The sequence below is a fragment of the Zootoca vivipara genome, chromosome 1, assembly GCF_965207765.1.
Source record: "Zootoca vivipara chromosome 1, rZooViv2.hap1.1, whole genome shotgun sequence".
Taxonomy (NCBI): Eukaryota; Metazoa; Chordata; class Lepidosauria; order Squamata; family Lacertidae; genus Zootoca; species Zootoca vivipara.
In genome coordinates this window covers 62,241,495-62,254,925 of record NC_142582.1, presented here as the reverse complement: position 1 = coordinate 62,254,925, position 13,431 = coordinate 62,241,495, and the positions used below count along the sequence as shown (strand labels likewise).

Sequence of the window (13,431 nt, the reverse complement as noted above, 5' to 3'; positions counted from 1 at the left end):
CCAAATAAAAAATAAAAAAGCAGGTTGGGAATGGTTTTTTTTTTCTTTAGAAAAGTGACTTCATTACTGGGCGAGGGACAATTTTATATTTGAAAAAAATTGCATCAATTGGCAATTGTGAGTGAGCAATTGTTCCATGACACCCCCTGCCTGAACCCGATATCTCTGTTGCAAGTAACTGAAAAAGATTCATTGTTACGTACCATTCATGTGGTTTATAATTACTTAGATGGGAAAACACAAGATGTTATTAATCAGGACGATTTTAACAGATAACTCTAGTTGTGGATTGACAACAGATGGGGTGTCTAAGGAGCACACCATTAAAAAAAGCTGGTCCCCATTTTCTTGAGAACCCAGCAGAAATCTAGGCAAAATAAAGAGAAGTTTCAGAGTAATAGTGATTGGCAAATTATGCACGTTGCCTGAAAGTCTAATTAAATTGTTGTTATTTTGCGACATTTTCTAGGACAAAAACTTAATAGCCTAGTTGTTTTACTTCAGAAAGTATAGACTGCCGCATGCCAGCTGTTATGTTTACTACTCAAATGCACTGGAAACAGTAGAAGGTTTGCTCTACACTATCAATCACAGTGACACGTGTGTGTTCTAGCCAAAATTAAAACACTGAATTAAATTAAATAGGAAGAGGTTCAGTGCATGTTTACTCCTGCCACTTAAACTGATGGGACAGAAAACTGCTTAGCTTAGTCTGATTCATGCTCACAACTAACAGTTAGTGCCATATATTAAAGTTTGTTCTTTTTAATCTTTCTTGTGTTGAAATAAGTATGTAAGAAATCTAAAGTCTAGGATGTCTTATTTTATTTCTCTTTCCATCTATTAAAATCTAGCAGTGCCAGAAGGGTTCATGATCAAAGAGGCTATATTCCAGTCAAACTACTCAGTGATACCTTTGAAATACGGCTGTTCAAAGGTAAACATATTTTTAGGGGTTACAATGCAACCTTGATGCAAGAGCATCACACAACAATCACCAAAAGCACAGCTTCCTGTATTTCCCCCAGGGTTTCCCAAATTTGGGTCTCCAGCTGTTTTTGGACTACAATGACATCATCCCTGACCACTGGTCCTGCTAGCAAGGAACGGTGGGAGTTGTAGTCCAAAAATAGTAGGAGGTCGTAGTTTGGGATTAGTTTAATAGCCACTGATTAATTGAATAGCCACTGCCACTATGTTTCCCCCCCAATACCAGAACATAAGAAGAGCCTGTTGGATCAGGCCAATGGCCCGTCTAGTCCAGCATCCTATTTTCAGAGAGGCCAGCCAGATGCCTGTGGGAAACCGGCAAGCAGGATTTGTGCGCAACAGCGTTCTCCACTCCTGTGGTTCCAAGCAACTTGTATTCAGGAGCACTACCTCCTCTCACTGGCTGCCGAGGCAGAGCATGGCCATCATCATGGCTAGTAGGCTTTGATAGCCCTCTCCTTAACAAATTTGTCTAATTCTCTTTTAAAGCCATCTCAGTTGGCGGCCATCACTGCCTCCTGTGGGAGTGAGTTCCATGGTTTAGCTATGCTCTGCGTGAAGAAGTTATTTCTTTTATCTGTCCTGAATCTTCCAACATTCAGCTTGAATGGATGTGCACCAGCTTCAGGAGGGATCTGGGCCTGGGTTGTATCACAGGGGGAAGGGTTAGACACTGTCCCCACTCCAGTCCTTCATAGCATATCACACGCACACACACACACACACACACACACACACACCGGAGCTGCTTGTAGCAAAAGAAAAATGCAATCTGAAATGCATTCATGCATCTCCAACATCAGGATTCATTTGATTTCTAGCTTCCAACCAAAAGCAATCAAACATAGTCTTAAAATACCTAAATTTGGTGGAAAGAATGGTTGCAGCAGTTGAGATTGTGGCTAGCTTGAATCTGCTATCTCTGAAACTCAGTCTTATGTTTTAGTTCCTGACCACTTGGTTTGAAATCTTTTTGTTCCAATCTTCAAAGGATTATTCAGCAATGGGAATTGTATTCAGATTGTATGCATATTACTGCTTATGTTGCTGGGGACTGTATTTTCTCCCTTTTGCTTTGCCTTCTTTTTAAAGGCTAATTTTTTCCATTCCTATTGAGGAAAGCTTTGCAGCCCTTACAAAGCGCCACTCATGCTTGACAAAAGTATACTTTTGCTGCCAAAAATCAAGGCAGTGCCTTTTTTGCATATGGTTACATCTGCCACCTTTAATTAAGAAGCCGTGTAAGCCACTCCTCTGAAGAAGCTGAACACATTATAGTGTAATGTAGCCCCTTAGAAAGAGATTAAAAGCTTAAAAAGCAAGTTTGCTGATCCCAGAAGAGATTGCATTGTATTTACTATTTTACATATAAGAAAATGGAAGGGGGAGATTCATAGAGTTCATATACAGTGGTACCTCAGTTTAAGTACACAATTGGTTCCGGAAGTCTGTACTTAACCTGAAGTGAACTTTCCCATTGAAAGTAATGGAAAGTGGATTAATCCGTTCCAGACGGTCCATGGAGTACTTAAACTGAAGCGTACTTAACCCAAAGTATGAGTGTAATTGGTTCTGGCAGTCCGTACTTAACCTGAAGCGTACTTAACCTGAAACGAACATTCCCATTGAAAGTAATGGAAAGTGGATTAATCCGTTCCAGACAGGTCGGCGGAGTACTTAAACTGAAAGTACTCAAACCAAAGCGTACTTAAACCGAGGTATGACTGTAGAAGGCTACATAACAGAGGTAAAAATCTGAAAACTGCCATCCCGTTTCTCAGTTACTGAATGTGTGGTGTATCTGTACAACACTTATTTGGAGGACTGGATGTGCTCATTTAGCAAATCTGGTCCCCCCCTGTCTAAATATCCTTGGACATTGCCTGTCCATGTTGTTGACCAAGGTGGCTCCAGAAAAGACCTGCAGTCTGCATTATCTTGATGGTGGTATCCATATTCAGCTTAACTGGTGTCAAGTGAAAGTAACGAGAGCAAACACTGGGTAAATTTGCAATGGCAGGCCTACACAAGAAACAAAGGTACAATACCAGAACAAGAGAGGCTATGCTAAGAGCAAAAAAACCTGACACAAGAAAGCACATTCCATTTTCAGGACCAACAGCAGTACAGTTGTTGCTCCAGTACTGCTCTGAACTGATTGAGCCCTCCTGATGCCACCTGCAAGTTTCAGGAAGAGCGAATTGAGCACTTCTTTGGTGATGGAAGGTGAGGAACGCCTCACCTTCCATTTTTCAGCCCAATGAGACAGGAGATTCTGGGTGCCTTCGGTACATGCAGAATTCTGGGCAAACTTCTGCTTTGCTGAAGCTGAATGTCACTTTGCTGCCCTATATTTCTGGGGTACAACCAGAATCACTGTGGGCTAGTTTGACTGAAGGCCTTTCTTTATCTTCCCTACGAGATTCAGGATATTGTTTTCTGCTGCTTGCATAACTCACACAATGAGTGGTAAGCGCTGGAACTAGAGCAGAAATCCTGAAAACTCCATTCATAAAAAGTGGGTTTTCAAGGTCTGGACCAGGCATCCCCAAACTTCGGCCCTCCAGATGTTTTGGACTACAATTCCCATCTTCCCCGACCACTGGTCCTGTTAGCTAGGGATCATGGGAGCTGCAGGCCAAAACATCTGGAGGGCCGCAGTTTGGGGATGCCTGGCCTGGACCCACATGCAGAGTCTGGTCCATTATACCAAGTTAAATGACATTCACAAGTCCTTACTATCTCAAATCAAGAAAGTGCATACACAACAACCCAAACACAGTTAATAGGCTAAACATAGGCTAGATCCTTGGTTATTTTATAGCAACCAACCACAATGTTTCCTATACAAATGTTGTGAAAAATGGTCAAACTAGATGCAACACCATCAGTAATGGTTTAAGTGTTACATCTGAATGAGGACACTTCATAGAAATACTAGAAATTATCACATTAGGACAAAAAGGCTCTTCTAATCTTCTAATTTTGAAACTGTACTATGGATTATACTTACTACTCCCCACCAAAGGGCATCTGCATAGCTGCTAAATTCATGTTCGCCTGAATCATTCACAGCATCTTTTTCAGCCAAGTACACAAAATAAGAAGAAAAAATCAGGCCTAGAAATCCAATGTACAGAGTGGTTATCAATTCCTGAAAAGAAGAATAAGAGCAAATTAATGAATAACTAGAGGCACATAGAATACTGCTACTGCCAAATGCTATTTTATAAAACAAATGACTGATTACTGCGCTCAGCTACCACACTGAATTTAACCGATTAAACATTAATCAAACAGTTCGTTAATTTCCGTCACTCTACTCTGCATAATGCTTAGTTGACTACCACGTGATATTTCCAATTTGCACTTAGCAAATCATTATACCTTAATACTAGGTCAAAAAATATTATTGTCAGTTACTTTGATGCAGCAGAATTGCAAACTGAAGTTGGAAAAATGATATTTTTAACCTTGTTCTCAAAACAACAAAGGATTAACTGACAGCACAATACTATGCACGTCTACTCAGAAGTAAGACTTAATGGATTCAAGTGGCCATATGTGAGAGAAAGTAAGATTGGAACTAGCAGAACTGAACAAGTTATGTACATCAAAACCACAGCAAATTATTTTTACAGGGATTTGCTTGCACACACAGTGATTTTAAAATAATTAGGTCTGTCACCCAGTAAAAGAAACCTTACAGTTGAAATACACACACACACACACACACTTAAAAGTAAGCCCCATTACTGAGTTCAGTCAGGCTTACTCCAGGTATAGGATTGCAGCCTTAGTCAATCAAATAACATTAGTTAATCAGCTAATTAATTAAACTGATTAAATGTGATTAACTGTGAGTAAAGTCTGAAGTCGGCGGTTCGAATCCCCATGACGGGGTGAGCTCCCTTTGCTTGGTCCCTGCTCCTGCCAACCTAGTGGTTTAAAAGCACCTCAAAGTGCAAGTACGGTAGATAAATAGGTACCGCTCCGGAAGGAAGGTAAACGCCGTTTCCATGCGCTGCTCTGGTTCACCAGAAGCGGCTTAGTCATGCTGGCCACATGACCTGGAAGCTGTACACAGGCTCCCTCGGCCAATAAAGCGAGATGAGTGCCGCAAACCCGCAAACCCAGAGTCGTCCACGACTGGACCTAATGGTCAGGGGTCCCTTTACCTTTACCTTTACCTTTAACCCCGAGAACAGTATATGGTCTATGGAATCTGGCAGCCCAACAGTAAAACATCCTTATTACTTGAACTTCCTTTCTAAGTTTTTACATACCTGTCTGTGTATGAAAACGACTGACCCCAGCAATCTCCATGTGCCACCCTGACGATCCACATGAAGCATTCGCAGGATCTGCAGAAATCGGATGCCTCTAGAATGAAGTTCATTAAAAGAAAAGTGAATGAAAAAAGTGAGAACAGATGTTTGAGAGTGGAAGAGTGAGTTTTCAAATTGCTATTATTTAGTCCGTACATCCATACCCCACCTTTCCTCCAAAGAGCTCAAGGGAGCATACATGATTTTTCCCCCTCTGCATTTTATCCTCATAACAAACTTGTAGAGTTCTGGCTGCATTAAGAGGGAGGGAGTGATGGGGAATTGGCGATTTGAACCTCCCAAGCCCCAGTCCAAATCTAACCACTCTAACTCATAGCTGTCAACTTCCGGATTGGAAAATAAGGGATTAGCAGCAGCGCGGCACCGGAAGTCGCTTCTGCACATGTTCAGACATGCGCAGAAGCGATTTCCAGTGCCGGCTCTGCCCAATTTCCGGTGCCCAGACATGGGCAGAGCGGCACCGGAAATTGGTTCTGCGCATGTCCAGACATGCGCAGAAGCGACTTCCGGTGCCGGGCTGCCTGTGTCCGCATGTGTGGGCACCCAAATTTGCTTCTGCACATGCCCGGGCATGCACAGAGGCAATTTCCGGCAGCACTCGGCAAGCCAAGTGAGCGAGCAGCCAGCCGGGAGCTGGGACATTTACGCAGCTGAGGAGCTTCCCTGGCCGGCAGGAGCTGCTTTCTTATAAATCCAGGGGATTTATGGGATATTTTGCGATTCAATATAACATGCGCAGAAGCGACTTCCGGTGCCAGGCTGCCCGTGTCCGCATGTGTGGGCACCCAAATTTGCTTCTGCACATGCCCGGGCATGCACAGAGGCAATTTCCGGCAGCACTCGGCAAGCCGGGAGCGAGCAGCCAGCCGGGAGCTGGGACATTTACGCAGCTGAGGAGCTTCCCTGGCCGGCAGGAGCTGCTTTCTTATAAATCCAGGGGATTTATGGGTTATTTTGCGATTCAAGATAACAGCGGGAAATGGATTTAAATACGGGGGTTTCCCGTGAAAAATGGGAGACTTGACAGCTATGCTCTAACATTCTAACCGGTACATGGCACTGAGATGGGGAAAAGTGAATTAAGAGATACACTTTTTAACAGGGTGGAAAAAGAAAGGATTTTCAAATTAGATTTAATCATTTTACCTGATAGCAGAGGTTGCAAAAACCTGGCCTTTAGAACCCACACAAAGCACGATCATTGAAGCAACAACTACAATTAGATCTGGAAAATTAAAAGACAACAACATACAGTCACTAGAGACCCAGGCAGCCTCAATTGCTAGAAGCACCTTTGACACAACTATGACCTTTTCTGGACTGGGAAAGCCTAGTCATAGTACTTCGTGCAGTTCAGGACTAGATAACTGCAATGTGTACTGTGTGGGGCTTCCTTTGCACTTGATCCAGAATTTGCAGTTAGCATAGAATACTGCAGCACAATTCCTGAAGGGGTGAGACCTTCTCAGCATACAACACCTCTGCTCAGAAACCTGCACTGGTTGCCAATTTGCCAGCAGGCCATGTTCACAGTGTTACTATTAGTATAGAAAGCCCTGAACAACCTGGGACCAGTTTACCTGGGAAATCACCTTACCCCATATATTCCTACTTGACTGCTTTGATCTGTGGAACAGGTACTTTTATAGATGCTGCGTAATGCTTGTACCACATTTGTATGAAATCGGACTTCTAGTGTGGCGGCATCCACACATCAAGCAGGAGCATGTTTTGACACCTACTAAAAACACTTTAGACAAGCCTACCTAGATATGTATAAAGTTGATGTGTTTTAATATTTTTCTAGCTCAGTGTTTTTCAACCTTTTTTGGGCAAAGGCACACTTCTTTCATGAAACAAATCACGAGGCACACCACCATTAGAAAATGTTTAAAAAATTAACTCTGTGCCTATATTGACTATATATAAAGTAATTCTCCCACGGCACACCAGGCAACATCTCGCGGCACACTAGTGTGCCGCGGAACAGTGGTTGAAAAACACTGTTCTAGCTTATACAGTGGTACCTCGGTTTTCGAACGTCTCGGAAGTCAAATGTTTCGGCTTTTGAACGCCGAAAACCCGGATGTAACTGCTTCGGATTTTGAATGCGTTTCAGAAGCTGAATGTGCTACACGGCTTCCATATTGAGCTTCTGGAAATGCATGCCTTGGTTTTCGAACGTTTCGGAAGTTGAACGGTCTTCCGGAACGTATTACGTTCGAAAACCAAGGTTCCACTGTAATTGGTTTTAATTTTTATTTGAATGTTTTAAATAGCTTTTTAAAAACTCTTCTTACTGATAATTTTATTGCTTCATTCTTTTTGTAAACTGTTTTGAGCTTTGGGGGTTTGCTTTGTTTTTTATACAAGAAAACATTTTCTCTTTATTTTTTGAAAATGATAGAAATCACTATGGGAATTCCTTTTATGCAATGGGAGCCATCGAGAACTTTATATACTCACCAATGATAGAAATGGGTTTCCTAGCAAAACGAAGTCTTCCCCAGAAGCCAACGTATTTACTGCGGCACCCTGAAGACCACAATCGAACTACATACTCGGTTCCAAAAAATACCACTAATACAATTTCCTAGAGGAAACAGACCGGGGGGGGGGGGGTCAGATTAATATATAACATGCTTTTAATACTTTTCAGGTGGTATTAGCAGAAAATGAAATATGAGAACTGTGAGTCAGAAAAATATATATGGTAATGCCCTGTAGGAACAAACAATCAGGAGAATGATTAAAAGTTTAAAAACTATTACATGGTATTTTGCTGATTTCCATGTGATAAAAACAAAACAAAATCCCACTTGCCATAATTGGATGCGAATCTCATCTCAAAGTCTTAGCCAAGTTCAATGGCACTTAATTCACTGGAAGTTCAATTAGGTTTGCAACTTTAATTTCAAACCCATTACTTATAAAATAATAATGTTATTCAGATAGCATAAATACAGACCTTGTATCAGAAAAGTATAAGTCTCACATCTATAAAGTGTGAGAAGGGAAAGCAAGTAATATTTTTTTGTGTGTTTCATTTCGTAGGAAAACTCTTCTCAGAATCTGATAATGGAGTTCAGCATGTGATGGAACAATTATTTTCCCTTTCATTCATGTTATTTAAGCACAATATTTAGTGGGCAGCAGAATTCTCCCTCTAATTCGAAAATACTGAATTTCAGTGAAATCTCAGATACGGTATATCTATCTGGGTGTAAGCCCCATTACATTCAGTGGAGCTTACTTCTGAGTTTGTATAGGATTGCACTGTGAGTGATCCAGCTGCATACATGAAAATATCAAGAGACCTTTTTCTCTTAGCTTATATGTTATTAACTTTTACACATGCTCACAAATCCTAAGATTCTCTTGTGTGCTTTTCAGGGTTCAGTCATACTTCGGTTTAAGTACGCCTCGGTTTGAGTACTTTCAGTTTAAGTACTCCGCGGACCTGTCTGGAACGGATTAATCCACTTTCCATTACTTTCAGTGGGAAAGTTCCTTCAGGTTAAGTACGCTTCAGGTTAAGTACGGACTTCCAGAACCAATTACACTCATACTTCGGGTTAAGTACGCTTCAGATTGAGTACTCCGCGGACCCGTCTGGAACGGATTGATCCACTTTCCATTACTTTCAATGGGAAAGTTCACTTCAGGTTAAGTACAGACTTCTGGAACCAATTGTGTACTTAAACCGAGGTACCACTGTATTAATAAAACTCCTAGGTATTCTCACCCCATCCCAGACAAAAACAGCTAATAAGCAAACAGATAAGCCAGCTGGGTCTTTAAATACCACTACTACTAATACTACTAATAATAATAATAATAATAATACAGTAATCAAGAGCAGTTATAAGGGATTTGTGCGATATATGTGATGCAAAACAACCATATTTCAACACACCAAAATACAAATAAATAGTGATCAAGCAAAACCAAACTCTGAGAAAGGGAAAAGCAGGGTTGCTCTGAACAAAAACTCCACACATGCAAATTAGAGTTTAATTTTGTAAGAAGAGTACGAAAATAGAAAGAAACAAAAGACTAAGTTGTGAGTGCTTTCAGATTTGCAAAGTGCGGGAGGGGGGGGGTGTTGTGTGAGTGAAATTTGCATGAGAGTTGTGTGTTTTTAAAGACCCTCCATGGTTCATTGGATAACAGGAACACTGACAAATATGCAAATGTGGGCTGCCCTAAAGACAATGAAACAGACATGTAGTCAATGGTTACTGTCATCCAGTTCTTTGCATGACATGCAGACAAGCTTAGAGAACATTGATTGTTCTATAGACTCCTGCAACTGGAGAGAACGACCAGTCGGCTTACACCAAGACACATTTTTCACTCCTGACGTTTTGATAAAGGCTTATTGACCTAAATGAGACCCATGTTATTCAGGAAACATCAGAGGTGAAAGTTCACAAGCTGTTCTTCATGGTCATACACAAAAATGCCAGGTATCCGTTAGCAACTGGCAAATTCCCCCTCCCCTGCCCGTGGCTGGGTGACAGACAAAAGTGTATTTAATATCTCGCCTTGTATAAGCCCAATAAGTAATCGGGACGGGGAGTGGGGGAGGCTGACTGATTTTTGTCACTACATTTAGACACAGCTGCCAGAGAAAGTTGCAGACAGGCAAAAGGCTATGCTATTTATATTCAAAATAAGTTGGGACACTCATTAAAAAGACAAACAAACAAGTCCCCATGAACTACTTCAATATACCCTATAGTATATATACACCATTCCACAGCAGGCTGAAATTTCAGTGATTCAGATGTGAAGGTATTTTACAAAAGCAGCAAGACTACATTTTGAGGATTCCGTTTCAGCTATTCCAGTTTTAAACTGGGACTAATAGCTTCAAATTTAGTGGGGTTGGGCACTAAAAACACACCTCACTGTGGAGAGTTGTGTTTTTATTGAACTATTCAAAACAAGCTAGAATTTCTGACAAAATGTTGATGTACATAAACCTCTGACATAATAATAATAATAATAATAATAATAATAATAATAATAATAATAATACTCCACCCATCTGGCTGGGTTTCCCCAGCCACTATTTACAGAAGTCCACTCTGAGGTCTCATACAGTACATGGACCAGACTGAAGCTGCAATCCTGAACACACTGAATTAATCCTCATTGGGCATTGTTGACATCCAATAAATATGCACAGGATTGCATGATATATATGTTAAAACAAACTCAATCCAATATACTAAGGGCATAAAGTGTGAGCAGAAGAGAAATGAGAAAATATGTGTGTTGGAGGGAATAGTTGGCACAAGCAAAAAACGCAAACAAAAATGATATGGTAGAGCTGGAAAAGATTCAGAAAAGGGCAAGAGCAGGAGGAACTCTCCTTATGAGAAGGAGTCATAACTTTGGGGGCTTTTTAGTTTAGAAAGAGGTGAATAAGAGAGAACACCATAGACATGTATGAGATGATGGATAGTGTGGAGAAAGTGGATAGAAAGAGCAACTCATCCCACCCAATAATAATCAGGTACATCCAATGAAGCTGAATGCTGAAAGATTCCAGGCAGACAAATTAAAGTACTTCTTCAGACAGCATACAGTTGAACTATGGAATTTCCTGAGAACCAGACGTGGGGAGGGTTCTTTTGCAGTCAGGTCCTGCTTGTAGGCTTCCCATAGGCATATGGTTGGCCAGTGGGAGAACAAGTTGAATGATTAGATCAAGCCTTTGGTCTAATTCGGCAGCGCACTTCTCATGTTCTTATGCCAAGGTGGAGAATCAGATCCAGCCAGCAGGATATTTCCCATCTCTCAAGGCCCAATTTCTGGCAGGTAGGAGGAACAGACACGTGCAAAAGGGGGGGGGAATGTTCCATTTGAATCTAAATTTCCTGCAAATGGGCTTCAAAGGGACTCCCTGTAACTGCTGATCAGTGGTTACAGCAAGCCCCTTTGAAGGCACAGTCTCAGTGTCAGTGAAGCTCCCTATCAGGTGATCAGTGCTCACAGGGAGCCCTACTTGCAAAGGAATTCTCAAGAGCTCACTTTCAGCTCCCAATTATTCTTCTATAGCCATGCCCATACTTGCCCCACAAATGACATCACATATTACACCAGGTGTGGGACAGGTGAGCATGGTTTGTGGGCAACTTTCTCCCGGGTTGAACTGGGACATGATTAGAGCTACAGAACAGATATTCCTAATTGTGCCTTAATGAAATGACACTGTTCCTTCACCAGCAGTGACATGTGAGCACTATAACTTAGAGGCGGGCAACTTTCTGCCTTGGGAGAATGCCAAGATCCACCACCTGACTTGTTTTCTGTTAAAGTCTGGGAGCCTTTTGGCTGGAAAATGAAAATCCATTTAAATATATAACGTGTATGCAAAAAATATACCTTTAGAAATAAAGGACAGGTGCTTCTGATCAAATTCTCTGCCCAGGAATTTGCATCCAGTACTAGGACAGAGCTTACAGCCCCTTCACACAAAAAGCCACTCTTTGTCGTCCCCCCAGCTGTCTCTGTTTGAGCAGCTTAGTTTAGGCAAGGGGGGGGGAACGACATATTTTCATTGCTTTGTTGTTGTTTAGTCGTGTCTGACTCTCTGTGACCCCATGGACCAGAGCACACCAGGCACTCCTGTCTTCCACTGCCTCCCACAGTTTGGTCAGACTCATGTTCGTCGCTTCGAGAACACTGTCTAACCATCTCGTCCTCTGTCGGCCCCTCCTCCTTGTGCCCTCCATCTTTCCCAACATCAGGGTCTTTTCCAGGGAGTCTTCTCTTCCCATGAGGTGGCCAAATTATTGGAGCCTCAGCTTCAGGATCTGTCCTTCCAGTGAGCACTCAGGGCTGATTTCCTTCAGAATTGATAGGTTTGATCTTCTTGCAGTCCATGGGACTCTCAAGAGTCCCCTCCAGCACCATAATTCAAAAGCATCAATTCTTCGGCGATCAGCCTTCTTTATGGTCCAGCTCTCACTATTGGGGAAACCATAGCTTTTACTATACGGACCTTTGTTGGCAAGGTGATGTCTCTGCTTTTTAAGATGCTGTCTAGGTTTCTCACTGCTTTTCTCCCAGGAAGCAGGCGTCTTTTAATTTCATGACTGCTGTCACCATCTGCAGTGATCAAGGAGCCCAAGAAAGTAAAATCTCTCACTGCCTCCATTTCTTCCCCTTCTATTTGCCAGGATGTGATAGGACCAGTGGCCATGATCTTGGTTTTCTTGATGTTAAGCAATTGCTATTTTCATTGCTACTGTTAAGCAATTGGGAGTCAGCAACTCTTGCTGATCTGCTGCTGCAAGTGACCCAGAAATCTACCAGTAGATCCTATTTTGGCTTCTGCCTAAATTATGGAAATAGTATATCACCTTGTTAAATATGACATAAATTATAAATTAGCAGTCGCACCTACACTTCTGACAGCATGGTCAAAGCTATATGAGCCAGAGCACATGCTACAAATCTCAGGGCTGAACCACACAGCACTAGTCATTACATCATGGCAGGAATATTCCATGCCAGCATTTCCACTTCCAGAAGAATCTGTTGCTGGTGTGGAAACTCTGCCCTCCCATCTCTGTATGATATCCAAAACATGTGTCCAACTCTGTACATGTTATTGAAAAACTTTCCTGTAATTATTACATTCTGTATATCAGACACTTTAAAGGTCATCACATAATAAGAATATTTTCATGTGTTTGATAGTCAGTTGCGAAGCAGCAACCTTGGCCTAACGCAAATGCTTCTGGTAGAAGAAACGCTGATAATTAGGAGATCAGGGATATGTACCTGCAGAGCATCTACATTTATTAAAACTTTATCTCGGGGGCATTTCAAAGAGGCAGACAGAAATTCACAGTATCTAACCATCTTGATCCTCTTAGAATGAGGGACCCTTGTGTGTGCAAATTTTGCTTCATGATGGGATTCTGTAGCTGACAATTGCTGTGCAGGAAGCAACATGTATGTGTACTTGCCAATGTATGTGTACTTTGGACAAAGTCTTGGCCGCCTTTATCTAAAGAGAAATAATTTGTGAGGTAAACACAGGTTTGTAAACATGTGAGGGGCAGTAGGGTTT

The 13,431-nt window shown here is 41.7% G+C and overlaps 1 protein-coding gene across 2 annotated transcripts in view; it reads right to left on the bottom strand.

Annotated features, from left to right (window-relative positions):
- KCNQ1 (potassium voltage-gated channel subfamily Q member 1) overlaps positions 1–13,431 on the bottom strand; it is a 293,005-nt gene that overhangs the window by 200,242 nt on the left and 79,332 nt on the right. For both annotated transcript variants that reach the window (XM_035120964.3, XM_035120972.3), the window contains exons 3-6: positions 7,806–7,932; positions 6,486–6,564; positions 5,277–5,373; positions 4,004–4,144 (exon numbers count right to left, since the gene is read on the bottom strand). In XM_035120964.3, the coding sequence (XP_034976855.1) occupies positions 4,004–4,144; positions 5,277–5,373; positions 6,486–6,564; positions 7,806–7,932 (444 nt within the window). The remainder of the gene's footprint in view (positions 1–4,003; positions 4,145–5,276; positions 5,374–6,485; positions 6,565–7,805; positions 7,933–13,431) is intronic.